Source organism: Molossus molossus, unplaced genomic scaffold (assembly GCF_014108415.1).
Source record: "Molossus molossus isolate mMolMol1 unplaced genomic scaffold, mMolMol1.p scaffold_m16_p_4, whole genome shotgun sequence".
NCBI classification, from domain to species: domain Eukaryota; kingdom Metazoa; phylum Chordata; class Mammalia; order Chiroptera; family Molossidae; genus Molossus; species Molossus molossus.
The window spans coordinates 78,647,991-78,674,637 of record NW_023425377.1 but is presented as its reverse complement, the minus strand read 5'-3'; the positions used below and the strand labels follow the sequence as shown (position 1 = coordinate 78,674,637).

At 50.9% G+C, this 26,647-nt stretch overlaps 2 protein-coding genes across 5 annotated transcripts; one reads left to right on the top strand and one right to left on the bottom strand.

Annotated features, from left to right (window-relative positions):
- The first annotated feature begins 1,012 nt into the window (after positions 1 to 1,012).
- CREB3L3 (cAMP responsive element binding protein 3 like 3) lies at positions 1,013 to 12,469 on the top strand. Of its 3 annotated transcripts, none has more exons than XM_036241049.1 (10): positions 1,013 to 1,108; positions 1,604 to 1,732; positions 2,387 to 2,687; positions 3,533 to 3,645; positions 6,012 to 6,149; positions 6,698 to 6,804; positions 9,532 to 9,600; positions 10,975 to 11,059; positions 11,279 to 11,375; positions 11,562 to 12,469. In XM_036241049.1, the coding sequence occupies exons 1-10, from the start codon at positions 1,082 to 1,084 to the stop codon at positions 11,873 to 11,875; spliced, it is 1,380 nt and encodes a 459-aa protein (XP_036096942.1). In that variant the 5' UTR covers positions 1,013 to 1,081; the 3' UTR covers positions 11,876 to 12,469. The 3 variants fall into 3 exon arrangements, with proteins under 3 accessions (XP_036096942.1, XP_036096944.1, XP_036096943.1); XM_036241051.1 differs by having other exon boundaries at positions 2,384 to 2,687; positions 6,018 to 6,149; XM_036241050.1 differs by having other exon boundaries at positions 2,384 to 2,687.
- Positions 12,470 to 13,331: 862 nt separating this feature from the next.
- SIRT6 (sirtuin 6) lies at positions 13,332 to 24,063 on the bottom strand. Of its 2 annotated transcripts, XM_036240381.1 has the most exons (8): positions 23,946 to 24,063; positions 21,885 to 22,012; positions 19,896 to 20,078; positions 17,798 to 17,857; positions 14,948 to 15,043; positions 14,784 to 14,864; positions 14,037 to 14,160; positions 13,332 to 13,949 (listed from the first exon to the last, which is right to left on the bottom strand). In XM_036240381.1, the coding sequence occupies exons 1-8, from the start codon at positions 24,009 to 24,011 to the stop codon at positions 13,602 to 13,604; spliced, it is 1,086 nt and encodes a 361-aa protein (XP_036096274.1). In that variant the 5' UTR covers positions 24,012 to 24,063; the 3' UTR covers positions 13,332 to 13,601. The 2 variants fall into 2 exon arrangements, with proteins under 2 accessions (XP_036096274.1, XP_036096275.1); XM_036240382.1 differs by lacking the exon at positions 21,885 to 22,012 and having other exon boundaries at positions 23,946 to 24,037.
- Between the last annotated feature and the right edge of the window lie 2,584 nt (positions 24,064 to 26,647).

Here is a 26,647-nt window from a genome sequence, read left to right as displayed (position 1 = left end):
CCATTTATCTGCTTACTGATTTGTTTATACATTTATGGTCTAGCTTGTTCACTGCCTCACCCCTAGTACCTAAAATGGTGGTTGGCACATAGGACGTGCTCAATGAGTAAGAGCTGATTGAGCACCTACTGTGTACCAGGCTTTCGTGGACACAGAAGACCCAGCAGAAAATGAAGAGACTCTATTCTAGCTCCTAAGTCCCTTTTATTCTGGATGCAGTGGGGAGAACTGAGGGAAGACACCAAACAAGTCAATTACATGAATAAGAAAAATGTTAAATAATTCGGGGTTCGTTGAAGACAAAGATGTGATAAAGAGATGTGGAGAGGAGTCTCCTCTCTGCTGGGGTCAGAGATGGCCTCTCAGCCACCCGGGCTGAGTCACAAATATAAAACATTCACAAATAAGTGGGCACAGTGACAGAGTCACGGTGGAGGAGAGGGGAGCTCCAGACAGAGGGAACAGCAAATGCAAAGGCCCTGAGGTGGAAACAAGTTTGGCTCAATAAATAGTTGTTGAATAAATGAACAGAAGATTCTAGAAGGAATCGATTGCACGGATTCAGCCGTGGAGGGCTTGGAGGGAGGGTAGGACGTTGCCAGCTCTGACGAAGAAAGGGCGCTCATGCAGGGGAACCGGCTTCAGCAAAGGCCTGGGTTGGTCTTCCTGCTTCGTTCTGTCCCGGGAGTGGACGGGACCCAGTCAGGAGCCTGGGCTCTCCTGGATTCCGACGTCTAGGACTCTGATAAGAAACAGTCCCCAAAAGTAGGGAAGAGGTCACAGCAGAGCAGAAGCACCCCAGACTTTGGCCTTTGTCCCCTGCCTGCAGGAAAAGCACAAAACATCAAGATAACGGTCTTCTCTCCCCTCCCCCCAGGTTGCCCTGGTATCACTGGCCCTTAACCCTGTCCATCTTACCTGTTTCCCCAATCAGCAGCCGGCGGTGGGCTGGGAGCTCCCCAGGGCTATTTCAGCATCTTTTGGGGGTGGTGACCAGATCCACAGACAGGAACAAGGCTTAGGGTGAGCTTCCACGGATCAGAGACACAGAAAGTAGCTGGAGGCAGAGCTGTCCGGGCTCATGAATGGAGATTTTGCAGCTGTAAAGGTGAGCCCTGCCTGTGTCCATGTTGGGGTGGGGGGTGGGGTCTATGCCAGGAAGCCCTCCCCCAGCTCCCAGAGTTGAAAGGACCCCTCCCCGCACATGGCACAGCTGGGAAGACTGAGGCCCCGAGAGAGAATGCAGTGACCAAAACCATGCCTCCATGCCATGGCTGCTCTGTATTTCTTCCAGGCCCCCACCTCCCAGGAGGGCGGACATGCGCAGGCTGGGAATGAAAGAGAGGGCCAATTCCATCTGCCTCAAGTGAGTGGCCAAGCTGATTACCTCTATGTGTGCATCTAGACAGATGTTTTAAAGAAACTAGCTCTCATCCCCCTGACATCTCTGGGTCAGCCCCTCAGCACTGATTTGAAGGTGGAAGTCAGACCTAGCGGTTGAGCAGAAATTGAACTTGAGCTGGACAGACCCAGAGTGGTAGGCAGATGGGAGATGGGGAGGTGAGGGCTGTGTGACCCTCATGCTGTCCCCTCCTCGCCTCAGATGGCTTCTTCCACCTGTCCCATGGACCCCATCAACAGCCTGGAGCTCCTGGATCTCCTGTTCGATCGGCAGGATGGAATTCTGAGACATGTCGATATGGGCAAGGACTGGTGCCATGCTGGAGACCAGGTGAGGCCCCCGCTGCAGGCAGGACTCCACTCAGCTTGGTAGCATTAACGGCTCATGGTGTGTAATTTTAGCAAAGCACGTTATTGTGTTGAACTTCTCAGCTACCCCAAGGGGCAGGCAGCTTTGGTGCCTTAAAAGTAACAAATCCGAGGCCCAGTGAGAGGCAGTAACCTGTCTGGGGTCACACAGCAGTTTGGAGTTGGGTCCAAACTCAAACTCAGGGCTTGGGCCTTGATGAGGCTGGATGGTGTTCTCATGCCACATGATTGTGTTCAAGCTCCACAAACCTTCCATCTTGTAGAAAGAACAAGTGAAGCTCTGGCCAGTTTGGCTCAGCGGTTAGAGCGTTGGTCTGCGGTCTGGAGAGACCTGGGTTCAGTTCCCGCTAAGGGCATGTACCTTGGTTGCAGTTTGTCCCCAGCCCTGGTTGGGTTGTGTGGGTGGCAGCCACTCCATGTGTCCCTTTCACGTCAATGTTTCTCTCTCTCTCTCTCTCCCTCCCACTCTATCTGAACAAAATATCAAAAAAAAAAAAGAAAGAAAGAAAGAACAAGTGAGGCCCAGCAGGGGTCAGTGGCTTACCCAGAGTCACACAGCAATCCAGAGCAAAGCGCAGACCTCCTCATTCCTGCCCCACCCCCTCCATCCCAGCAGGTCCTGCCAGCCCCGGACTCTGATGATTTCCTCAGCTGTATCTTGGGTTCTGGAGACTCAGTGCCCAGCTCTCCTCTCTGGTCTCCTGCGGACAGTGACAGCGGCATCTCTGAAGACCTGCCCTCCGATCCCCAGGATACCCCTCCACACAATGGACCTGCCGCCACCCTGACCGGCTGCCATTTCTCAGAGTCTGGCAAGGGGCTCTGCCCCTCCTACCATCCTGCCCCCCACAGCCCCCTCAAGCCCCTTGTTGGGCCAGTGGCCCAAGTGCTCGAGGCCTCCGTGGCCATAGACCTAGGTGAGTTCTGTGTTTTCTCTCATTGCTCTCACCTCATTACACACACACTCACTCTTTGAGATGGATGCTGTTGTGGGCCCATTGTCCAGATGGTAAAACTGAATCCCCACGAGGTTAAGCCACAAGTCAAAGCCACGGAGGTGGAATGCACCCATAGCAGGCTGACTATGGCACCAGGTGTCATGCAGGTGACCTCATCTTTGTACCTCCCATGCCTGGGTCATATAGATGCTCCATGAAAGTGAGAGAGGTCGTGGATCCCGGTCCTCAAGGCTGTCCTCTTGGGGCAGGCCTTATACAGGGTGTCCTTTGTCCTTTGAGTCTTGCAGTGGGGTGGGAGCTCTTATGAGTCCCATTGGAGACTTGAAAAAACAGAGGCTCAGAGACCCAAGGTCACACACTTTGCCTAGTGAGGATTAGAATCCAGGGCTATCTGACTCTGAGGTTGGTGCTCTGCGGAGCAGCTCACAGTGGGCCAGGCACCAGGAGGGAGGGAACCAGAGGTGAATCAGATCTAGTCCCTGCCCCAAAGGGAGATAAGACCTGGCTGGCTGCAAATCTAGTCTGCAATCCTGGGTGATAACAGCTGCTCTCTCCTGCATTGGCAGTAAGTCCCTCAATAATGTCCTGATGAATTCGGGTTTCTATTTTGCAGCAGAGGGGAAACTGAGGCACCAGCTGGTGCTGTCCCCTTTAACCCAGGCCTTGGGGCCCCAGGCTGTACCAAAAGTCAGCACATTGGGGTCAATCCTGGAAGCTTTGCTGGAGGAGGCAGGTAAAAGCTAGGAGGTCAGAGGCCCCTGCCTGACACCCTCCCTGTCTTTGTTCCCACCTGCCCTGGTCAGAAATGTGGAACCCGGGCCTCTATCCTGAGGAGCAGGCTGAACTGGCAGTCTCGCCCCCAAGCGGCAACCTCACGGTGAAAGACCTCCTCCTCTCCGGCAGTGGTGGGGACCTGGTGAGCAGCCTCCACCCCAACTCCAAGCATCACAGCTGAGAGGGCCACTGGGGTTCATGGAGACCCAATAACCCCATTTTAGAGACTGGAAAATGAACTCACAAACAAAGGCTGGATTTGTCCAGGGTCATATCCAGAGCAAGTCTGTGGGTCCTGAGTTCTTTATCTCCTGAGCTGGGACATCTACTGTAGCAGTAGTGAAGAAAAAGAAAAAAAGCTAAAACTTATTAAGCACCTACTATCAGCCAGGCACTCCTCTAAATGCTTTAAATGTATCATCTTAATTCACAGCAACCCTGAAGATTGGGGCTCTTATTATCTTAATTTTGTATATGAAGAAGTGGACACAGAGAAGTTAAGTAATTTGCCCCAAGTCACATAGCTGCTGCAGGCTCTATCCCTGGGCTGACTTGTTGGGCCTGTCGTGCCCATTGCATGCTGATTGAGGACCATCTATCTTGCCAAGGGCTTCAAGTACCTGTAAACCAGATCTGACAACCCAATTAGCGCCCTCATTCCACAGACGAGAAAGTCAAGGCCCAAAGAGGTTAAACCCAAAGCTACACAGCAAGCAAGTGGCCCCATAGGATTTGAACCCCAGTTTGTCTGATACCAAAAGTCATTCTGACAATCTCTAGGCAAGACTGAAATGCCCCTGTGAACTTGAAAGATGTGTAGCAAGCACCAGCTGTGTGCTCAGCCTTTGGGAATCTCATGGTCAAGATGGAAAATTAACTGCTCATGGAAGTGTAGTAATGAGGGAGAGAGGCTGGTGGGTCATTGCAGGTCCTGGTGGGCATCCTAGAGGAGGTGGCACTCCAGCAGGCCTTGAAGGATAGGAAAAAAGAATGATTGCTTTGGAAATGCTAACTGGGTTTTATAAATGCATTATATTCAGTATCATTGTTCTGCATGTCAACAACCTTGGGATGTGGGAGACCTTATCCTCATTTTACGGACACTGGGACTTGGACTCTGGAGAGAAAGGGTTGGGCTAATCAGTGACCTGCAGTTCCAGATAGTGGAGTTTGATCGAAGAATGACAGATGGCCCCAATATCCATCTTTATTCCTGAGTCTTCCATTCCTTAGAAATATGATATTTCTAAGACTTGAACATTCTGGTGACAAGATTCTCTTATTTTTAATGTTTATCTTTAATAATTTAAATTTAATTTAAAATATTTTGAATAGGGAAATGCATCCACACAGTCCAAGTTCCAAGGAAACAAATAGTAAATGGGGAGAACCACCCTCTTACCTCAGTTGCCCAGACACCCAGCTCCTCACACAACTTTTTCTTCTAAAGAGGTGATTTTTTTCCCTTTTTTGTTTTTGTTTTAGTTTATTTATTTTTCAGAGAGAGGGAAAGGGAGAGGGAGAGACAGAGACATCGACGTGAGAGCATAACATCTTTTGGCTGCCCCCTACCAGAGACAGAGCCCACAACTGGAGCATGTACCCTCAACTGGGAATTGAACCAGCAACCTTTGGTGCATAGGATGACGCCCAACCAACTGAGCCACACTGGCCAAGGCAAAGAGATGCCTTTTTAAAAAATTTAATATAAAAAGTAGCATGCCACATGTAACAATGTTTTGCCCCTTTATATATATATATATATATTTTTTAATCCTCACCCGAGGACATTTTTCCATTTTTTGCACAGATAGAGTGGGAGGGAGAGAAAGAAAGAGAGAGAGAGAGGGAAACATTGATGTGAAAGGGACACATTGAGTGGCTGCCACCCGCACGACCAACCAGGGCCGGGGACAAACTGCAACCGAGGTACGTGCCCATAGTGGGAACTGAACCCGGGTCTCTCCGGACCACAGGCGGATGCTCTAACCACTGAGCCAAACCGGCCAGGGCACCCCCTTTATATTTTTTAACTTGACAGTGTATCATGGTGATTGCTCCGTAGCATGACAAAGAACCCATCCCTTTTCACAGCTGTGTAGTACTTCATTGTACAAATGGGTCATGCCTTGTTTAACCTGTCCCCTCTTTGCTGGCTATTTTCATTGCTTCCAACCCTTTGCTATTGTAGATAGTGTTACAATGAATGTGCACAGCCCAGAATGGTGCCTGGAATGTAGTAGGTGACTATCAGTAGCTGTCTGCTGACTATTTGTTAAGTGAATGAAAATCCTTTATGTCCATCCTTTTGCATATGTGTGAAGATATCTGTAAGATCAATTCTTGGAAGTGGAATTGCTGGGTCAAAGTGCTGTGTGCTGGGCTCTTGAGCCCTAGTATCAGTGGGGACTCTAGATAAGATGGATTAATAGTTTCTTATTCTGATGTCTCTTTCATTTCCCAAAGACTTTCACTCTCTCTGCCTCCAATGCATTTTTCCCCCCATAGCAACAGCATCATCTGGCAGCTCCCCACCTATTGAGACCTGGAACTGGGCATTGCCAGGAGCTGGTGCTGACAGAGGATGAGAAGAAACTGTTGGCCAAAGAAGGCATCACACTGCCCACCCAGCTGCCCCTCACCAAGGTGAGTTGGTGAGACCCTTGTCTGGGTCTCTCCCCCTTTCTGCTCATGAGTCTTACCTTTAGGCTTCCCACACTAGAATGTTAGGATGTGTCTGTCACCAGAGTCAAAAAAAATCATCCAGAAAGCCAACTTACTGGGACCTCTGAATTTTGCCACAGTTCCCATCCAGCCCGTTCCCTTAATATCAACACTGGAGTTTGCTATTCCAATGGGAAGACTTGACTTAACGTTGTTATTAGCGGGCCCCATGAAAATCACGGTTCTCAGCTATGACCAGAAGGTGGCGCAATTACACCATACACAGAGTTTGGTAGCAGTTACTAACTGGGAATAGGATTTGGGAAGATTACCAGGACCCAGCACCCTCCTAGAGACTCTGCAAGATTTGGGGGCAGGAAAGCTGGTCTTAAAGTCATCAGGAATCTGCTCTCCAGATCCCGGGGTCTGGGATGGCTCCCATGGGAAGAGAATAGGGTGAAATTTTGGGGTCCAGACAACAGAGTAGACCCTCCAGCCTGACTCAGCCTTCTCCCCATGTCACCTGGCAGTATGAGGAGCGAGTGCTGAAAAAAATCCGCAGGAAAATCCGGAACAAACAGTCGGCCCAAGAAAGCCGGAAAAAGAAGAAGGAATATATTGATGGCCTGGAAACTCGGTAAGGCTGGGTCCTGGGACTTCACACTCAGGGGGAAACCTGAGGCCCAGAGAAAGGGATGTAATGGGCCTAAGGTCACAGTTTTTAAGGCCTGAGATCTTTTTGCAAGTGAGCTGCAAGGATGGGAATATGCCTAGAGATGGCACAGGGCAAGGGTTTCAGGGTCCCTTTATCTCCTAAAATATGGTGCTGCCAAGAAAGGAGGAGGTATTACCCATTTTGTTCTAGCTCTATTCCATAACATGGGATTGTGGGATGTTTACTTCCTTTGTCTGAGATCACTGGGCCTCCGAGCTGTTGTGACGGCCAAGAGTGACTTTATGGAATTAAAAAAAAAAATTTTTTTCTTTATTGATTTTAGAGAGAAAGGAAAGAAGAGGGAGAGAGATAGAAACATCAGTGAGTGAGAACATCAACTGGCCACCTCCTGCATGCCGTCCACTGGGGATTAGGCCCACAACCTGGGCATGTGCCCTGACCAGGAATCAAACCAGGGACCTCTTGGTACATGGGTCAGTGCTCAACCACTGAGCCACACCAGCCGGGCTAGAATGTTAAAGGTCTATTTGGGTTTTCCATTTATTCCTGGGTCTGTTTTGGGATGTTATATTTTTCTGTGAAATTGCCTACTTCAAATTTATTGACATTAAATGGTTTATAGTTCTCTCCTATTATTATTTTTTAAATATTTTTTCTTTATTGATAGTTTAGAGAGAGGAAAGGAGAGAGATAGATAGAAATATTGATGAGAGAGAACATCAATTGGCTGCCTCCCACATGTCCCCCACTGAGGACTGGTCCCACAACCTGGGCATGTGCCCTGACCGGGAATCAAACTGGCGACCTCTTGGTGCATAGGTGGATGTGCAGACACTGAGCCACACTGGCTGGGATCTCCTATTATTTTTTTATCTTCACCCAAGACGTTTTTTGCCTTTATCTTCAGATAGAGCAGGAGGGAAAGAAGGAGGAAGAGAGAGAGGGAAACATCAATGTGGGAGAGACAAATTAAGTGGCTGCCACCCACACGACCTCAACCGGGGCCAGGGACAAATTGCAACCGAGGTACGTGCCCTTAGCGGGAACCAAACCCGGGACTCTCTGGTCCACAGGCCGACGCTCAAACCTCTGAGCCAAACCAGCCAAGCCAGTCTCCTATTATTTTTTCAAATTCTGAGCCATCTATAATTATACCCTTTTCGATAATTCATTTGTTTACTTGTGCCTTCTTTTTCTCTTTTATCTTTTTGATCAATCTTGCCAGAAGTTTGTCTATTTTATTATTCTTTGTGAAGAATGGATTTCCTACCTAATTGTATTTTTCTTTTCTAGTTTTTTCATTTCTACTGTAAGCTTTGTTATATCCTTCCTAGACTGTTGTGTGTGTGTGTGTAGTTTACGCTATTGTTCTTTCACTAGTTTTTAAATGTGCATGTTAAGCTCATTGAGCTGAATTAAGGCTATACATTTCCCTCTCAGCACCACCTTAGTTGCATCTCAGGCATTTTGATTTGTACTTCTGTCATTATCATGTGGACCCTAGGTTTTCTCTAATGAATTCTTCTTTTTTAAAATTGTTTTATTGATTTTTAGAGAGAGGGGAAAGAAGAGGAAGAGAGTTAGAAACATTGATGAGAGAAAAACATCAATTGGCTGCCTCCTGCACACTCCCTACTGGGGATCAAACCCCCAACCCGGGTGTGTGCTCTGACTGGAAATCAAACCCGTGACCTCTTGGTGCATGGGTCAATGATCAACCACTGAGCCACGCTGGCTGGGCTAATGTAATTTTTTTTTTTTGAATCCTCACCCGAGGATACTTTTCCATCTATTTTTGGATAGAGTGTGAGGGAGAGAGAGAGAAACATCAATGTGAGAGAGACACATCGACTGGTTGCCTCCTGCATGACCCTGACCAGGGCCGGGACCAAACTACAACCGAGGTACTTGTCCTTGACTGGAATTGAACCTGTGACTCTTTGGTTCGCAGACCAATGCTCCAACCACTGAGCCAAACCCGCCAGGGCTAATGTAATTCTTTATGTTGTGAGTTGTTTAGAAGGAGGACCTTGCAGTGAGGGAATTTCTTCTCTTCCCTGGTTGTGATATGAGGACTGACAGACACATCGCATGCTGTGATCTGAGTATTTCAACTCCTCATCTGAGTGGTATGGACCATGACCATATTCACAGACAAATGCAGATGGGAAAGGTGGGGTCCCCAGGCTGGACCCCAGCACCCTAGATGGAATAATCATTGTCTTGTTCCTCAAATGCAATATGCTAAGCCCCTAGTCAGCTTTACTTCAAGCTATTTTCCCAACCACTCTGTGAACTAGGTAATTGTAACCCCATTTACGAACGAGGGGACTGAGGTCAGAGAGCTGAGTATCTCAAGGTCACAGCGATGGTGAGGATTATAACTTGGTTCTCCTGGGACTCCCAGTCTCCCTGCTATTTTGTCTTCTGGAAGCATCACTGCCTGAGTTAGACATTCCATGCCAATCCTGGGGGCTCAGACTTGGGATCTAGGTGGGATCTAGGAACCTTGGAGACATGGGTTCAGATTCTGGTCCTCTCATAGACTTGCCAGGGTGAACTTGAATGAGTGACTTCCCTCTTTGGCTTTGGGTTTCCTGCCTGTAAGATGGGGCCTCACAGGAATATGTCATTGGGACAGTTGATGACCAGCATGTTCTGAATGTCACCGTGACATTATCCCTGCAGGATGTCAACCTGCACTGCCCAGAACCAGGAGCTTCAGAGGAAAGTCTTGCATCTTGAGAAGCAGAACCGGTGAGTCTTGTCATCAACCATGGCAGATGATAGGGGGAGCCAGCCCCCAAATCCCTTGCAGGAGAGGTGAACAAAGTGTGTGTGTGTGTGTGTGTGTGTGTGTGTGTGTGTGTGTGGTGTCTTCTGTGAGGCGGGGCAGAGCAGGGGGTGAGGGTTCCACTTAGAAAGGAGGCAGGTTGAATAGCAGAGGGGATTTGGTTTTGGGGTCTTGAAGGATGTATAAGAGTTCATAGGGGGGAAGGTATTCCCAGTAGAGGAAATGGCATATGAATGGCCAGAGGCTAGGTACATGTGTGTTGGAGAACTGCACAGAATTCCATCTAAGGGGTGAGTCTATTTAGTCAATTTATTTAGTATCTACTCTGCATCAGGTATAGTCTGGGCACTGGGACCACAAAAGTGAACAAGGAAGACACAGTCCCTCAGTCCCTCCACTTAAAGAACTCACAGTCTAGTGGAAGGCATACTCAAGACAAACAAAAATTTATAAAAGATCATGCAAATAGTGATAGCCAGTGGGAAGAAAAATATAAAGCAGGGTAAAGGGCTATTTTATTTTATATTGATTTGAGGGGGGTGGGGGGGGGAGAGAGAGAGAGAGAGAGAGAGAGAGACTGATTTGTTGTTCCACTTATTTATGCATTCATTGGTTGATTCTTGTATGTGCCCTGACCAGGGATCAAACCTGCAACCATGGAGTATTGGGACAACACTCTAATCAACTTTGCTACCCGGCCAGGGCTGAAGGGCTATTTTAGACAGGAAGGTCAGATAAGGTGACATTTGAGATGAGACTTAAGGGATGAGAAAAAAACAACTGCAAAAAGACCTGTGGGAACAGTGTCCTTAAAGGGAATAGCCTGTGCAAAGGTCCTGGGGCAGGACTGTACCTGGCATGTCAGAGGAATGGGGAGGAGGCCAGTGTGGCTGGAGCAGAGTGAGTGAGGGGGAGAGAGGGAGGAGGAGAGGGCAGGGAGAGAACAGGGGCAAATTGTATAGGACCTCAGTTTCAGGGAGGACTTGAGGGAGGTAGGAGCCCAGAGAGGATTAGGAGAAGCTGTTTTACATTTGAAAAGGGGCCCCTGGTTGTTAAGTGGGGGTCAGGAGAGGAAGTGTGGGAGGGTGGGGGTGAGAGATGGGGGGAACCAGAGAGGAGGCTTAGGCTGGCAGCCTGGATGGGGTGGCAGAGAAGCAGGTGGGATGTCACTGGAGATTTATCAAAGCAAAGAGGGAGGGTCTAGAACTTGTAAAAGCAGTGGGGCCTTGAGGAATGGACAAAATTCAGACATCAGCCATGCTAGAGGACCCCAGAAATGGACAGGGAGCCAGGCTAAGGCCCTGCAGGGCTCAGCCAAGTCTGCTCATTCCACTAAGGTCCCTCTTGGAGCAGCTGAAGAAACTTCAGGCCATTGTAGTCCAGTCCACCAGCAAGTCAGCCCAGGCAGGCACCTGCATAGCGGTGAGTCCCTCCTGCTGCTCTGATGGCCCCCAGGATAAAGGGGGTCATAGGCCTTGGAAGATCAGCCTCTGGGAGGGGGAAGGTGAGAGAGAGTATTATGGCCCCAGCCCCAATTCAAGCGTAATCCAGTCTTCTGGGCCTCAGATTCCCTGCCCATAAGATGGGTGTACTCACAGGGATGGTGGAGGGATGGGGTGACCCTGCCCCCATCTCTGGCAGGTCCTGCTTCTCTCTTTCGCTCTCATCGTCCTCCCCTCCATCAGCCCTTTTGCTCCCAACAAAGCTGAGAGCCCCGGAGACTTCACACCTGTGCGAGGTAGGTGGGCCAGGATTGACTTGGGGTTCCCTCTGGGCTGCACTATGGGCACAATCCCCTTGGCTCCCTAAGTCCCCATATTGGGCCTCTGGGGGGGAGGGAAGGAGCCTCCCCTGCAGCTGGGAGATAAGGAAAGAAGGAACACCAGCCCCCCCCATTCCTCATGAACCCCCACCCCTTGCTCAGTTTTCTCCAGAACTTTGCACAACGATGCTGCTTCCCGTGTGGCCCCCGATACCACACCAGGTTCCGAGGACCCAGGACCTCAGCCAGAGGTGGGCGCACCCCAGGGAGGGTCTCCAGGCAGCCCCAGGGTGCACTGGAAGTCCCGGGACATGCTAGCTCTGGACAACTCGATGGAAGAGCTAAACAAGTCGACCCTGGTCCAAGGCAACTGGACAGAGGAGCTGAGCCGGGCCACCCTGCTGGACTGGGCCTCGCCTGAGCCAGCACTCAGCCCAGGCCGAGTTGGGCTAGAGACCGTGGGGGAGGAACTGTGAGCACCACCTGGACATGACCCCAGTCCCCCTCTCCCCAAGGGCACTGTGGTGGGTGCTACAGTGGAGAGGCAGGGGATTGGAGGTGAGGCAGAGACCTCTGTGGAGATGCCAGGACGGAGATGCACAAACTACAGCTACACACCTAGGGACCCAGACACAGGAGCAGAAACTGACACTCAGACACCGGGCAACCATAAGGCCACAAAACCTGAGAAATACACACACAGACCCAGGCACAGAAGGCAACAGGCAGATACATACAGAGTGATCCACAGACCCAGACAGACAGAAAACACACATGCCTCAACAATTGCCCTGCCTGGGACTCCTCCCTGTCCCTTTACACACAGGGTGTAGGAAGCAGCTGAGACTGCAAGGACCCTGGCCCCTAAGCACTGGCTGAGCTCTGAACTTCAGGATGGCCATGGCCCACAGCCACCACCCACCTCCTCTAAGACTGGGGTGGTCCTTAATAAAACATTGTGACAGAACACAGCTGGTGTGTAAGCGGAATCGGGTGCGGTTGGAGTTTGAGGCTCCCCAACCCCCAGAAGGTAGGTCTGGGCCAGCCTGGAATGGGAGAGTGAGGTGGGGAACCCCAGGCACCCAGGCTGGAGAGGCGGCCCGCGAGGCACCAGGCATGTCTTCAGCACCGTGGAGAGCGGCAGTGGGCGGAGCGTGAGGTCCTGGCGTCTCTGGCGGCCACCAGATGCCCTTCAAGGGCATCCCCCGCCTTCCGGGAAGGCAGTGCTGCCCACTCTGCTCATTTTACCCATTAAGAGGCTGGGGTGTCGGAAGTGAAGGGACCTACGGTTACACTAGGTTGGGGTGGAACCCAGTTGCACCTGAGCTCTCCGGGCCACCCCAGCCCTGTCCCTTTGCGCAGGTGTCCCGAGGGCTGCAATCACGACCAAAGGATGTTTCCTCCAGTGGCTCACAGCCTAGTATAGAAGGCAAACATTTAAAAACTATGCAAATACGTACATGATTACAAACGGAGGGCTTAAAGAATGCTGGCAACGGGTATCACCCTCCTTTGCCCTCAGGTCTGGATTGCATGGAAACCCAGGCTGTCTCCTGGGGACTAGAGAACCACCATGCACTCCTTCCCCGGGCCTGGGACCTGGTGCAAGGTTGTGGATGTTAAACACAGACTCAGATGCAAGAAATTCTGTTTTTATTGCACTGAAGACTTTTCTGGAAGCCTGGAGGGAGCCAGGTGGAACCACCTTTCTCCCTCCAGCCCAAAGGCAGTGTAAGCCTCTACTGTTTGTCTCATCATGAAGTTCAGCTCCTAAATGGTGGATCTGCCCCTATTTCCTTCTGGAGAGACTGTGAAGGCCATGTGGGGTAGGCAGGGATGGGGATGTGAGGGCCCAAGGAGCAGAGGGAATTCATTCCTGTTTAGGCCAGAAATTGAGGGAGGGTGTGGCCACACCTCCCTAGAATATCCAGAGACAGGGGCGGGGCAGAGAAGGTGTCCGAGGTGTCAGCTCAAAGGTCAGGGTCCAGAGCAGGGTTGCTCCTCCCCAGTCCCTTACCAGAGGCCCCTAGAGCTAAAAGGAGCCTCAAGGTAGAGCAAGTTTGTCCCAGGGCCTGCAGCACAGCTCTAGTGCCCTGAGATCTCCTGCCCCAGGTCAAAGGCAAGTAACAGAGACCAGTAAGAAAAAACAAATCCACGGTTTCTATATATAAAAAAAAGGACTCCGCCCTCCCGGCCCCCTGGTCAGCTGGAAAGCACCTCAGTCTTCACCCTTTTAGGGGTCCTGCGCAGGGCAGGACTGTCCAGCTGTTCCCTTTTGGGGATGAGAGGCCAGGGCCCTGAACCGTTGTACTGAGCGGGGGGTTCAGCTGTGGGCTCCTGCTTGGGGCTGGCTGGCGCTGGGCCTTTGGACTGTGTAGGGAGCTCCTCCTTAGGCTCCAACTTGGGGGCAGGCGGGCGGGGCAGGGGTGTCAGAGCCCTCTCCAGCACGCAGGGGCCGTCCCAGGCAGGGATCTCCAGGCCCAGGTGCTTCATGAGTCGGGTCATGACCTCGTCTACGTAGCCGTGGATGCGAAGGTCGGCCTGGCGGTCCTGTTGGGGCAAGGAGGCGTCAAGCGGAGGCAGAGGGCTCATTGGGTGGTGGGGCGGGGTAATGACAGGGATGGGCTCCGCACATACGTGCTTCGTGGGCTGAAGGTTGACGATGACCAGCCTGCCTCCTCGACGCTTGGTGGCGAGCGGCAGGTTCCCGCTGGGGCGGATTTGGAGGGAGGTGCCTAGCGTGACGGACAGGTCTGCGATCCTGGGGCCGGGAGGCAGGGTTAAGCTGAGCTTCTCTGCAAGGGTTTCTGCAGCCCTCCTCCTGCCTCATCTGGCTTGGAGGGGGTGGGGGTGGGGGTGGGGGGATGGGGGGGATGTCTCCAACCCTAAGGTCACAAATTCTATTTCAACATGCCTAGGCACACCCTGGGAGGCCAAGTTTCCCTCAGTCCTGCCCCAGCCGCCTCCCTGCTACTAGAACCACCTCCCTAACTGTTGGCAGTGGGGAGATGATATGGGCAGGACCTTCCACACTTGGACTTCCGGGTTGAATCCTGGCTGGGTAGCACTAGACATAGGAGTCACCTTGCTAAAGCCTCAGTTTCCTTGCCTGTAAAATGGGCCCAGTGTAGAACATCCATGGGCTGTGGTGAGTACCATGTCTGTGAAGTCCCTGGCCCAGGGTAAGGTGTGTGAGAGAGCTAGTACCTAGTAGCTGCCATTATATGGGGAAATCAAGGCCCAGATAGGATCCCAGCCACCTCCTCCAGGAAGCCTCTCTTGACTCCACCTCTGAGCTGGAGTCCCCTGCCCTGTGCTGAAGCTGGTTGTGCTTTGGCCTCTCTCCCTGCCTGCCCCACCCGGGGCTCATCTGGGGAGTCAGACCTGCTGGCCTCATCAGCAAGAGTGAGGTCCCTTTCAGGCAGGGCGTCCTCCCAGTCCAGAATGGTGTCTCTCAGCTCCCCCCTGCAATGGTGAGGGTTGGGGGGAGTCAGTATGGAGACCTGCCACCTCCCCAGGGGCCCAGGGCATAGACAGGGGTCACTTACCTACAGGCCCGCAGGCCCCTTGCTTTGGCCATGGTGCAGAGCCGGCCAGTGGCTTTGAGGCCCATGCTGCCCACGACAGTGTCCCGGACGTACTGCCTATGTTAGAGGACGAAAGAGGGTTGGTGGGGCCAGGTCAAACCTACCACCTTCCCACCTTATGGCCCCACCCAGTGGTTCCTGCTTTGGGGGAGCTCTTGTTCTCCCAGGGAAGTAGGGGCTACATGACTAGAATCAAAGCACAGGGAAACATTCAACAAGCCCAGAATGGTGGGGAGGGGAGGGGCCTCCCATGAAACAGCTGCTTTACAACATCAATAGCATGGAAAACAGGAGAAAGGTTAGGAACTGTTCTAGACAAAGGAGATTAAAGAGATGTGACAATGACATGCAAGTGTGACCCCAGCTTGGATCCTGAACCAGGAGAAAAATAGCAACAATGGGAGCACTGGGAATATGAACTGGAGACTGAATCATCATTTTTACATTTCCCAACTTTAATAACTGCACTGTGACTGGAAGAGAATACTAAAGTCTGAGGGAGGTAAAAAATGTCTTAAGGATTTGGGGGCAAAGGATAAGGAAGTCTGCCACTTAACTCTTGAACAGCACAGTAAACACTGGTAACACAGAGAGAGAAGGGAAAATGTGGCAAAATTATAATATTGAGGAATCTAAGTGAGGGGTCAGCAAACTATGGCTCCACGGATCAAATCTGGCCCTCCAGTTGTTTTTATAAATAAAGTTTTATTGGCACATGGCCATGCTAATTCCTTCATGGTTTCTTTTTTTTTTACCCTCACCTGAGGACATTTTTGCATTTATCTTCAGATACAGCAGGAGGGAGAAAGGGGGGAAGAGAGAGAGAGAAACTTCGATGTGAGAGAGACACATCGAGTGGCTGCCACCCACATGACCCCAACTGGGGCTGGGGACAAACTGCAACCAAGGTACGTGCCCTTAGTGGGAACCGAACCCAGGACTCTCTGGTCTGCAGGCCGATGCTCTAACTGCTGAGCCAAACTGACCAGGGCCCTTTATGTGTTTTCTATGGTGGCTTTTGTGCTACAACAGCAGAGCCGATGGTCATCACAGAAACAGTCTGGCCCACAAAGCTGAAAATATTTACCCATCTGGCCCTTTACAGGGAAGTTTGTGAACTGCTGGTCTAGGTTAAGTATGAGTGCTTCATACGATTTGAGTTTTCTACTGGTTTGAAAAAATTTCAAAATAAATATGGAAAAAAATTTTAACAAGTAGGGGTTCCCACTTGTGCTCCAGTCTCCAAGATTCCACCTGCAGGAGGTTGTTGTCAGGGCCATGCTCCCTGCCACTGACATCCCCAGTTATTCTTATCTGTGAGGCTGCTGCCCCTGCAAGGGGAGACACATCTGTTTCAGGAAGGGCCCTGGCTCAGCCTTCCCAGAGCTGGGGTCACACCCATCAACCCACGACTCTGTTATTGGTTGAACTGTGTGCCCTAAAATGATTTGTTGGAATCCTAATCCCTGTACTTTAGAATGCAACCATATTTGCTTTAAAAAAAAAATTTTTGTTTTTCCTTTATTAATTTTAGAGAGAGAAGAAGTGAGAGGGAGAGAGAGATAGAAACATCGATGAGAGAGAACATCGACTGGCTGCCTCCTGCACGCCCCCCACTGGGGATTGGGCCCACAACCTAGGCATGTGCCCTGACTGGGAATTAAACCAGCGACCTCTTGGTGCATGGGGCGACGCTCAACCACTGAGCCACACTGGCCGGGCTCCATTGCTTTTGAGATAAAGTGGAAGGAAGAGAGGGAGAGAGAGAGAGAGAGAAACATCGATGTGAGAGAGACACATCAATTGGTTGCCTCCCACAGGACCCTCACTGGGTCCAGGGATCAAACCTGCAACCCAGGTACATGCCCGTGACCGGAAATCAAACCCTCAACCCTTCAGTCCACGGGCCAATACTCTAACCACTGAGCCAAACTGGCCAGGGCAGAATGTGACCATATTTGGAAAAAGGGTTGCTGCAGATAGAATGAGTTAAAATCAGGTCACTCGGAGTAGGGTGACCCTGATCCAATATGACTAATATTCTTATAAGAAAGGAGACACATGCCCTGGTCGGTTTGGTTTAGCAGTTAGAGCGCTGGCCTGTGGACCAAGGGTCTCGCGTTCGATTCCCTATCAAGGGCATATACCTGGATTGCAGGTTTGATTCCTGGCCCCAGTTGGGGTCGTGTAGCAGGCAACCAATTGATGTCTCTCTCTCTCTCTCTCTCTCTCTCTCTTCCACTCTATCTAAAAAAAAAAAAAAAATCAATGAAAAATATCCTCGGGTGATGATTAACCAAAAAAAAAAAAAGAAGAAAGAAAGGAGACACAAAGACACAGGGCATGGGCAAGTGATGGCAGAGGCTGGAGTGACGTATCTACAGCCAAGGTACACCAAGGAGTGTCAGAAACCACTGGAAGGTGGAGGAGGTCAGAAGGATCCTTCCTTCCAGGTTTTGGAGGGAGCATGGCCCACCCAACACCTTGAATTTGGACTTTTAGCTTCCAGAACTATGAGGAAATAAATTTTTGTTGTTTTAAGCCACTTGGTTTGTGATTGTTGTGGCAACCACAGGAAATGAATATACCTCCCCAGGAGGAAGACACACCTCCTCAGAAAGAAGTTATGGCCCCCAGCCCTGCCACACCTCCCTCCCCTGGGTCACACCCCAGGCCTATTCCTTACCCTGGGTCTCTTGGTCCCAGATTCATAAAGCCCTTTTGCAGAGCCCAACCTGGGAAGTGACAGAAAATGGGCTAGGGACCTGGGTCACCACACCTTGCCTGCGTCCACCCCCTTATGCCACTCACATCTTACACTTGACACATTCTTCTACAAACATGTTCCCGTGAAGCTCCGCCAGCTTGTCCCTGTGGGAGGAGAATAGGCTTGGTGGTGCAGTGGGCTCCCCGAATCCTGAGGCTTCAGGTCTGGTGCCAAGCTCTCCTCTTCCAGGAAGCCTTCCCTAATCCCTCATCCACAGGATCCATGGACTCCCTCTTTCTGGTTCCTCCAGCTGTGCAACCCTGGGCAGGTGGCCCAACTTCTCTGAGCCTAAGGAATCATTGACCCCCCATAACTGACCCCACCTTCACACATGGGCAGCCCATTCCATTCCCCAAATCCACCCATAAGCATGGTGGAACCTCCCAATGTCAACAGGTCTAAAGGACGGGAATTCTAATACCCAGTTTGCAAAGGAAAAAACTGAGGTGATGAGTGGCCCTCGAGCATGCACTTTGGACGCAGAGGAATATGAAATCAACACCTAGCACTGTTTCCCTGCTGTGTGACCTTGGGCAAGTCACTTAACCTCTCTGTATCTCAGTTCCCATCTGTGAAATGGGACGACAGTGTCCAATTCTTAGTATGTTTAGGAGACAATTATCAGGCCTGGAAGGTTCTTCCCCATGGATCCCTCTGTCACCTCCTTCACGTCCCTGTTCAACTGTCACAGCCAACTGTCCCTGTTAAAATCTGCAACTCCCCACCTCCCCTCCCTGCACAACCCTCCATGGCAATGATCACCGCCTGACATAGAATTTAATATGCTTATTTATCTTGTTTTCTGCCTGTTTCCTTCCCACTAGATATAAGCCAGAGGAGCAGGGCTTTCTATCTGTCTGGTGTACTGTGTCCTTCATCTGGAACTGTGTATGGAGTGCAGTAGGTGCTCAATAAATAGTTGAGTGTGGCCAGTTTTGCTCCTAGCTGTACTCAGTTGGTGTTGGAGGACTGGTCCTCCTCCAGTATGCACAGAGTTTGGTGTCACTGCAAACTGGGCAGTGGGTGCTGGGAGTGGCCTAAGTGCAGGTGAGGGAGCTGGCGCAAAACCCATTAGTCAGGAAATTGGAGGCACTGAAATCCCCAAATACACTCCCGCCTCCTCCCCTCAGTGGCTCCCTCCATCTCTGGGAAGGAACATGCCAGTGGGTGGCTTTGTCCCACTTCCCATCCACCTACACACCCCAATTCAGCCATATCCAGGTGTGTAGGAAACAGACTTCCCTGCATTTCTGTGTTCCTATAAAAAGTCCTAACCACCTGTGCCACAGAAATGTATTTGCTATACAGTGAGAAAATGTTTGCTTTCATTTCTAGAAATGTCTACACAGACCATAAGGGCTAGGTCTGCAGTCATCTACCTAGTGAATTACTCTGATTGGAGAGATAATAAGGTGCCTGGTAGTTATAGCCCAGAATAGGGCCCAAGGGTCACCTAGCCAGGAAGGCTGAGGTCTTGTTTTCTCAGGTATTTATATGTCAAAGTGGATGAAGACCCAGAACTTAGTGATATTTCTAGGTCAAAAGAGCTGCCTGACTCCTGAAGAAATTTTATGCCTGTGCCAGAGGCCTAGCATTAGGACTCAAGCCCATTTCAAAACAGCAGGGGACAGCTGCCTCATTCTCCTCTGTAGGCAGAGACAAGTCCTTTCCCTTATCCCTTGCCTGTGAAGGATCTAGCTACTTTTAAGAAAAACTGACTGGGGCTCCCATCACCCCAAGGGTAAGTGGGTAGGAAGGGCAACACAATTGGTATTAAGGAATTAGTCTTTCTGCCCAAATCCTGTGTTCACACTCAGTATAAAAGTTATAAAGAGGAATATTAAAATGCAACTGCAAATCCTAGACCCTGACCATCTTCTTCCCCACTCCTAATTTCTTCTCCTCCTCACCTCAAGGGAGATTTTGCAGATGCCCTGGGACCTGGAAAAGAGGACCCCAATTCTTGGGATGTGCCCAGGAGGCACAAACAACGACAGCTCTGGTTTGCAAAATCCTATTACACATCAAGTGCTTTTCCCCTGCTACCTTGCTGAATCACCACATTGACCTCTCCAGGGAGGGGCTGCTATCAACCTCCATTTTACAAATGAGGAAACCGAGGCCCAGAGAGAGGGGTGTTACCTAGGAAAGCCAGAGCGCACGTGCAGCCCGTCCACGTTCTGGCTGACAAGGAAGTGGAGAAGGCCCACACGCTCCAGCTGCACTAGCGCCATGTGGGTCTTCGTGGGCCGTGCACTCTCGAAGGTGGTGTCGAACTTGGGAGCCAGCCCCTGCTCCTCCATCGTCCAGACGCCATGGGGGCCCCTGAGGGTGGCACGTGGGGAGACATGCAGAGAGAGTTTACGGATCAGGGAAAGAGGGGAACAATTGAGACATAGACAGCCCTGGCTTGGAGCATCATCCCACGTACCAAAAGGTTGTGGATTCGATTCCCAGTCAGGGCAAATACCTAGGTTGTGGGTTCGATCTCTGTTCAGGAACCATATGGGAGGCAACTGATTGATGTTTCTCTCTCGTATCAATGTCTCTCTCTCTCTCTAAAATCAATAAAAACATATCCTCGGGTGAGGATTGAAAAAAAGACAGACAGACAGACAGAGAATTCGAGACAAATAAAACAGAAAGACAGAGAGTGAGAATGAGACAAAGGGGGAAAAGAGGAGAGAGATAGAGATTGAGAAAGGGAGGGAGGGGAGGAAGGAGAGAGAACGGTGCACATCAAAGGCAAAAATTAATTATTTCATTCAACCAACACTTATTGCTGCTGCACTGAGCCTGGTCCTGTGCTAGGTGATGCTGTGGACCTGAAGGAACAAGGTCCTGCCCGTGAGGAGTCCTTGATCTTGTCAGGTAAGACACAGGCAGACACAGACCCTTCAGCCGTGTGGGTTGGGATGGCCCAGTGGAAGCAGGGAGGGCTCTGTGCAGGGAGTGTGGCAAGGCTTCCTGGAGGAGGCTGAGCTGTCTCTTGAACTGTGAGAGGGAACGGCAGGGCTGTTCAGGCAGAAGAGATAAGCAAAGGCCTGGGGTGCTAGCAAAAGCTTGTGAGTTTGGAGAAATGCAAGTGGCCTGAAGGCTACAATGGCAGCAGGAGGGGTCTGAGGTTAAAGAGATGACCCAGGGTTGGGTTGGGAAGGGCTTGGAACTCTTCTGTGTGGCAATGGGGAGCCATGGCAGGTTATGGCAAAGGGGTGGGGGGTGGGGGAATTCATGCCTTAGAATTCTAACATTTCTCCAAGGAATCAGCTCTTTTGCTGTTGGAACTTGGGTTGGGCACCCAATAAGCCTTGGAAAGACAATATAAATACAACAGACCTACCCTTTGGGGCAGGGTTGCAAACTCAGCACCTATAAGAACCACTCAGGGGCCACCAGTTTGAGAACCCTGCTTTTCAGCTACAAAAAAAAAAAAAATTTTAATGTTTTTATTGATATGATAAAGAGAGAAACATCAGTGTGAGAGAGAAACATCAACTGATTGCCTTTCACCCCGACTGGAGATCAAACTCACAACCCGGGTATGCACCCTGACCAGGAACTGAACCTTTTGGTGCATGGGACAACGCTCAACCAATTGAGCCACACTGGCCAGGGCTCAGCTACAAAATTCTTGTCACACAGGCTGCCTAAAGCATAGGGTGGTTTACACATTATCCTGTTTCACACGCTTATGTATGGGTGAGAAAACTAAGATCCAGAAGGTTAAGTCACTTGCCTGGCATCAGGTCTGAGAGAAAAATATTTGCAAGTGACTGTGGAGCTAATCGTCTCTAACACGATTCTTTCCATTTTCTAGGGTAATAGTAACCCAATATTTAGCTATGCACAGTAAGCCTAGATAAAAGACTACATTTCCCAGCATCCCTTGTAGATAGGCATAAACAAGTGACCAAGTTTTGGCCCATGGGGTGAGTGAAATGTTGGTGTGACTTAAAGGGACAAGTCTGAAGGGAAGGGGTCTTTCCCATCCAAACATCCAGGGAATGGAGGATCACTACTCAGTGAGAGGAGGCAGCAGGTCGGATTCTGATGCCTGGGTATCTGTAGCTCACAGGGAAGCCCTCAGCAGCTAGCGGGTCCTGCCTCGACTTCCCCTCCACACCTACACACCTGAAATCAGGGATGCCGGAGGCAGTGCTGATGCCAGCGCCTGTGTGAAACACCACATTGGAGGACTGCCAAACCAGCTTTGCCAGCTCCCACACCTTCCGCTCCAACTCCTCCGGGGGGTCAAAGATCTGTTGTGTGGGAGAGCAAAGGGGAGTGGTCAAAATGTGTCCCACAGTCACTAGCCACAAACTGAGCTGCCCTTGCCTTGCCTAGAGGAGGAGAGTGAACCTGAAAAGGCAGTCTGTCATCATGTCCCTCCTCTGCCCACAGCCCTCCAGGGCTCCCACCTTCCTCAGGGTAAAAGCCCAAGTCCTCCCCGTGGCCGACTGCCTAACATACTCTTTTCTTACATTCTCTTCCTCACCTCCTTTAGGTCTTAGCTCACAAGACACCTCATTTGTCCAGCTAAGTTTACAGCAGTATTATTTATAATAGCTAAAACATGAAGCAACCCAAGTATCCATCAATGAATGAAGGGATAAACAATGTGGTCCATCCAGACAATGAAATATTACTTAGCCTTAATAAGGAAAGCCCTGGTTGGTTTGGCTCAGCGGTTAGAGCCTTGGCCTGCAGACTGAAGGGTCTCAGGTTTGATTCCTGGTCAAGAGCACATGCCTGGGTTGCAGGTTTGATCCCTGGCCCTGGACGAGATCGTGCAGGAGGCAACCAATCAATGTGTCTCTCTCACATCGATGTTTCTCTTTCTCCTTCTCTCCTTCCCTTCCACTCTCTCCAAAAAATTAGTGGAAAAATATACTCGGGTGAGGATTAACCAAAAAACAAATAATAACAATAAGGAAGGACATTCTGACACACACTACAATGGGATGAATCTTGAGGACACTGTTCTGAGTGCAATAAGCTAGACACAAAAGGACAAATACTGTATGATTCCATTTTATGAGGTTCCTAAAGGAGTCAAACCCATAGAAACAGGAAATAGATAATGGGTGCCAGGGGCTTGGGGGAGTGGGATGGGGAGTTAAGAGTTTAATGAGGACAGTTTCAGTTTGGGAAGATGAGAAAGTTCTGGAGATGTATGGTGGGGATAGCTCTGCAACATAAATATACTTAATACCAAATGTTATGACAGGTGTACTTTATCACAATAGAAAAATTGAAAAAAGTCATCTCAGTGATGCCTCCCTGACCACCTGGTTTCAACGCAGCCCCCAGTTCTCATCACTGCCAGCTTTACTTTTCTCCCTGGTGCTTTTCTCCTGAACTCCAATCTCAATTCTTATATTTATTTGCTGCTTTTCTCTTTCCCCACTGGAATGAGGGAGTTTTGTCTGTCTTGCTCCCTGCTGTGGCTCCAGGACCTAGAAAGTGCCTGGTGCACAGGAGGTGCTCAATAAATATTTGAGGAATACAGTAAAGCGAACATAGGCAGGAGAGGCACAGGACTTCCAGAGGGATTCACAAATGTCTGTCTCAGAATGAACACACTAGCTTTCATGGGATGAAGGCAATCTCCCCCCACACAAGTTTACAGAACAGGACTCTTCTCCAGAGTGGAAGAGACAAGCCCAGGGGTCTCAGTGTATGGAGGGACTTCCCTGGGAGTAGCTGGATGGGTCTGACACACACTTACATCCATCCAAGGTTCCTCCCCAGCTCAAAACCTGTTTCCATCATCCGCAGGATAAAGTGTCAACTTCCCAGGCTGGCATGTGAGGCCCGTCCTGGCCTGACTCGGGAAACGTCTCTGGCTTAATCTGTCCCCCAAGTGCGTTTATCCACCGCCCACCCCCCTCAGGCTTTGCCCCTGTAGTGCCGTCATTCTAGAAGAACCACATCCCCTGCTCCCCATCAAATCTTCAGGACTTCACCGAGCGGGCCCTCCCTTTGTGCCAGCCCGGCCGACCCGGGGCCGGGCATGTTGGGGTCCCGGGGCGTGCTAGGGGCGTCACTTCCCACCAGCTCCTCAGTGGGAAGTCCCTCCCATTGTCTAGCCTCGGTGCCTCTTCATAGTCCCACAATGCCCTGCTACCGCTCGGCCCCGCCCGGTCTGTGGCCCTGGAAGGAGCGGCCTTCGGGACCCCCGGCCGCGCTCACCTCGGGGAGGCCGCACTTGCCCTTATCCGCGTACGGCGACAGCCCCGCCGCGTAATTCACCGACATCCTCACCACCACAACGGGAACAATAAAGTTTCCCTTGTTGAGGCCACTTCCGCCGGAAACCGGGTGGGACGCGTTAGTGGGAGGAGCCGCCCGGCCTCTTCCTCCAAGGCGCACACGCCTCTCGCTGACGCCGCCGGCACCATTTTAACTGCTGGGAAAAGAAGGCGGCTTACTTCCAAACGCTCGCGTGGGGCGGGAACCGGCCGGGCCCCCGGGAAGCTGGGGCGGCCGCCCCCGCGAGAGCGCCCCAGTTACCTCTAAACGAGCGGCACAGCTGTTTCCCCTTTTCATTCGTTAGTGAACTGATGCTCCACCCCCACCTCCACCCCACCTTCCTTGAGGATAGAGCCCGAGGGAAGGGGCCCAGGACTCGGACCTCCAGCCCAAGATCTTTCCGTTGCACATGTCAGAAGTTTGTGAAGTTGCAAGTGAAGGGTACCTGTGGCGGGAAGCAACTGGAAGCCTCACTAGAGCGGGTGTAGGATGCCACGCTAACTTACATGAGTATCATTCAGGTGATGCTGAGCCCTACTCGGCAGCACAGGCCGGGGCTGCACCCAGGGCCAGAGAACCTGCTCAGGGTCACGGGCTGGTGCGCTTTAGGACTCAGTTAAGAAACACGGTTGAGCAGGCTCCCTCTGGAGCATGCCCACGCCTTTCTTCTCCGTTTCTTTCTCAGGCTGCTTTATCGCCCTAAGTTCTGTCTCCAAGGCCCTTTTCTCTGACTTTTCAGGGGACCAGCAGCAGCCCTGCCTTGGCTCACTTCTTTCCTTTAACATCTCTAGAGAACCAAAGCAGCACCCCTAGGCTATCTCCTTTTACTTTTTCTATGTTAAGCCCTTCCCTGTGTCACTGCCCCCAGCTTTAATAAACGTACTTTCAAAATTAAAAAAAAAATTTTTTTTTTAAGAAAAAGAAACACATGTGGAGCACCTACTTCTGTGTGCTGAGGAGACACTGGAGAACAAAGGTGGTACCTTGTGGTTAATGATGGACACAAACCAGTGAGTGGGCAATGGTGACTTAGTGTGACTGAGATGCAATGAGGGCATCTGGCAATAAGGAAACTCCAAGGAGGCACCTGACCCAGCCTGGAGGCATCCAGAAAGGCTTCCTGGTGGAGAGGATGTTGTAGCAAAGATCTGAAGAGTGAGGGGGGACAATGAGCCTGTTGGGGTGACAGGGGATACAGAAAGAGTGCCCCTGGTAGAGGAAACCACAAGTGCAAAGGCCGGGAGAAGAGGAAGAGAGTGGTTCATTCCAGAAACTGAAATTGGTCCAGTGACGATAGGGGAGAATGTTAGTGTCTTCCCACTAGATCTTGTTGGCTAAAGGCAGCCCTGCTGCCAACCTGCCTCCTCCCTCGGCTCATCCCCGGCCCCCTGGGGCTGCTGCCCGACGCTCAGAGCTGATCGGGTGTCAGGGCTGAGTGCACGGAGCTGCTGGTGCGAGCTGGTGGCCCAGCTGGGAGTGGGTAACCGGAGCCAGAAGTGAACACGGTGGCCTGGTGCTGGAGTCACTGGAGCTACGAGAGGTAGGAGAGAAGGGAGGCCTGGGATGGGGGCTCCCCTTAGGACCTTGGGCTTTTTGCCCCTGGGCCCTGGCATGTAGGATAGAGGAACCGATATATATCCCAGACACACTGAGGGGTTACCCAGGCACCCTGACAAATGCACACTTGTGTGTGCATGCACCTCTCACTTCTCATCCTTAACCCTGTCTAGGTTATGTACTCTTTTCCTGCTGCTTAATATCCTGCCTGGCCTTCAGGCCCTGCTTATATATTGTCATCTCTTCCTGGAAGCAGCTCCCTAGATGAGGGCACTTCCCCCTCCCCCAAACCCACAGATTCCCAGCCTGCTCAAGCAACCTGTGGACTCCTCTCGTGGGTGTCTTATTACACTCTTCTCTGGGTGTGATTGAGTCCTTTAGACCCGGGTAAAGAAAAAGGATGGGGTAGGTGGTGAGCAATGGCATACATTGAGTGAATGGCGTAAATTGAAGAGATGAATGAACAGATGGGCAGTAGATGAATGAGTAGGTAGATGGAAGAGTGAATGGATCAGTGGGAGGGTGAATGTTTGGTTGGACGGTAAGTTAATATAAGTCAATATAGGATAGATGAAAGACGGATGGATGAGTAGATGGGTGGATGGGTGTTGGATATTTGGGTGAGTGCATAGGTGGGTAGGTGGGTAGATGGATAGGTGGGTGGATGGATGGATGGGCAGGTGTATGGAAGGATAGATGGATGGGTGGGTGGGTGGAAGGATGGATGGGTGGGTGGGTGGTGGTTGCACAGTGAATGAAGCATGGTTGAAGGGTGTGTGAAGGACCATGAGAAGATGAGTTGGGCAGGTGAGTTCGTGGGTGGATGTACAAGTCCTTGGGAGGAAGGTGAGTGGGTACGTGGATGGAAGGATGGTTTGGAGAAGTCATGGGCAAGTGGACAGGTGAAAGAAACACCTTCACAGAAATCCCACTCAGATAGAAGAAGGAATTCTGAGCCCCACATCTAGCAAAACATCTCAAGATATCCCCGCCTGACCTGCCTATTCTCGCACATGCATGGAACATGGACAAGCCAAAGTGCACAGACATGCGTGCACACACATGCCTCATGCTCGTGTGTGCAC

What these genes read in the sequence shown, in the direction of transcription:
- SIRT6 (XM_036240381.1), bottom strand. Translation starts at nt 24,011, where the DNA reads ATGTCGGTGAATTACGCGGCGGGGCTGTCGCCGTACGCGGATAAGGGC. An exon ending in TCCGGCATCCCTGATTTCAG is followed by an intron (nt 20,079 to 21,884) that starts GTGTGTAGGTGT and finishes TGCCACCCTCAG; the next exon opens with GGGCCCCCATGGCGTCTGGA. An exon ending in CTTGCTGATGAGGCCAGCAG is followed by an intron (nt 14,161 to 14,783) that starts GTCTGACTCCCC and finishes TCCCGGCCCCAG; the next exon opens with GATCGCAGACCTGTCCGTCA.
- CREB3L3 (XM_036241050.1), top strand. Translation starts at nt 1,082, where the DNA reads ATGAATGGAGATTTTGCAGCTGTAAAG. An exon ending in ATTGATGGCCTGGAAACTCG is followed by an intron (nt 6,805 to 9,531) that starts GTAAGGCTGGGT and finishes TTATCCCTGCAG; the next exon opens with GATGTCAACCTGCACTGCCC. An exon ending in CATCTTGAGAAGCAGAACCG is followed by an intron (nt 9,601 to 10,974) that starts GTGAGTCTTGTC and finishes CATTCCACTAAG; the next exon opens with GTCCCTCTTGGAGCAGCTGA.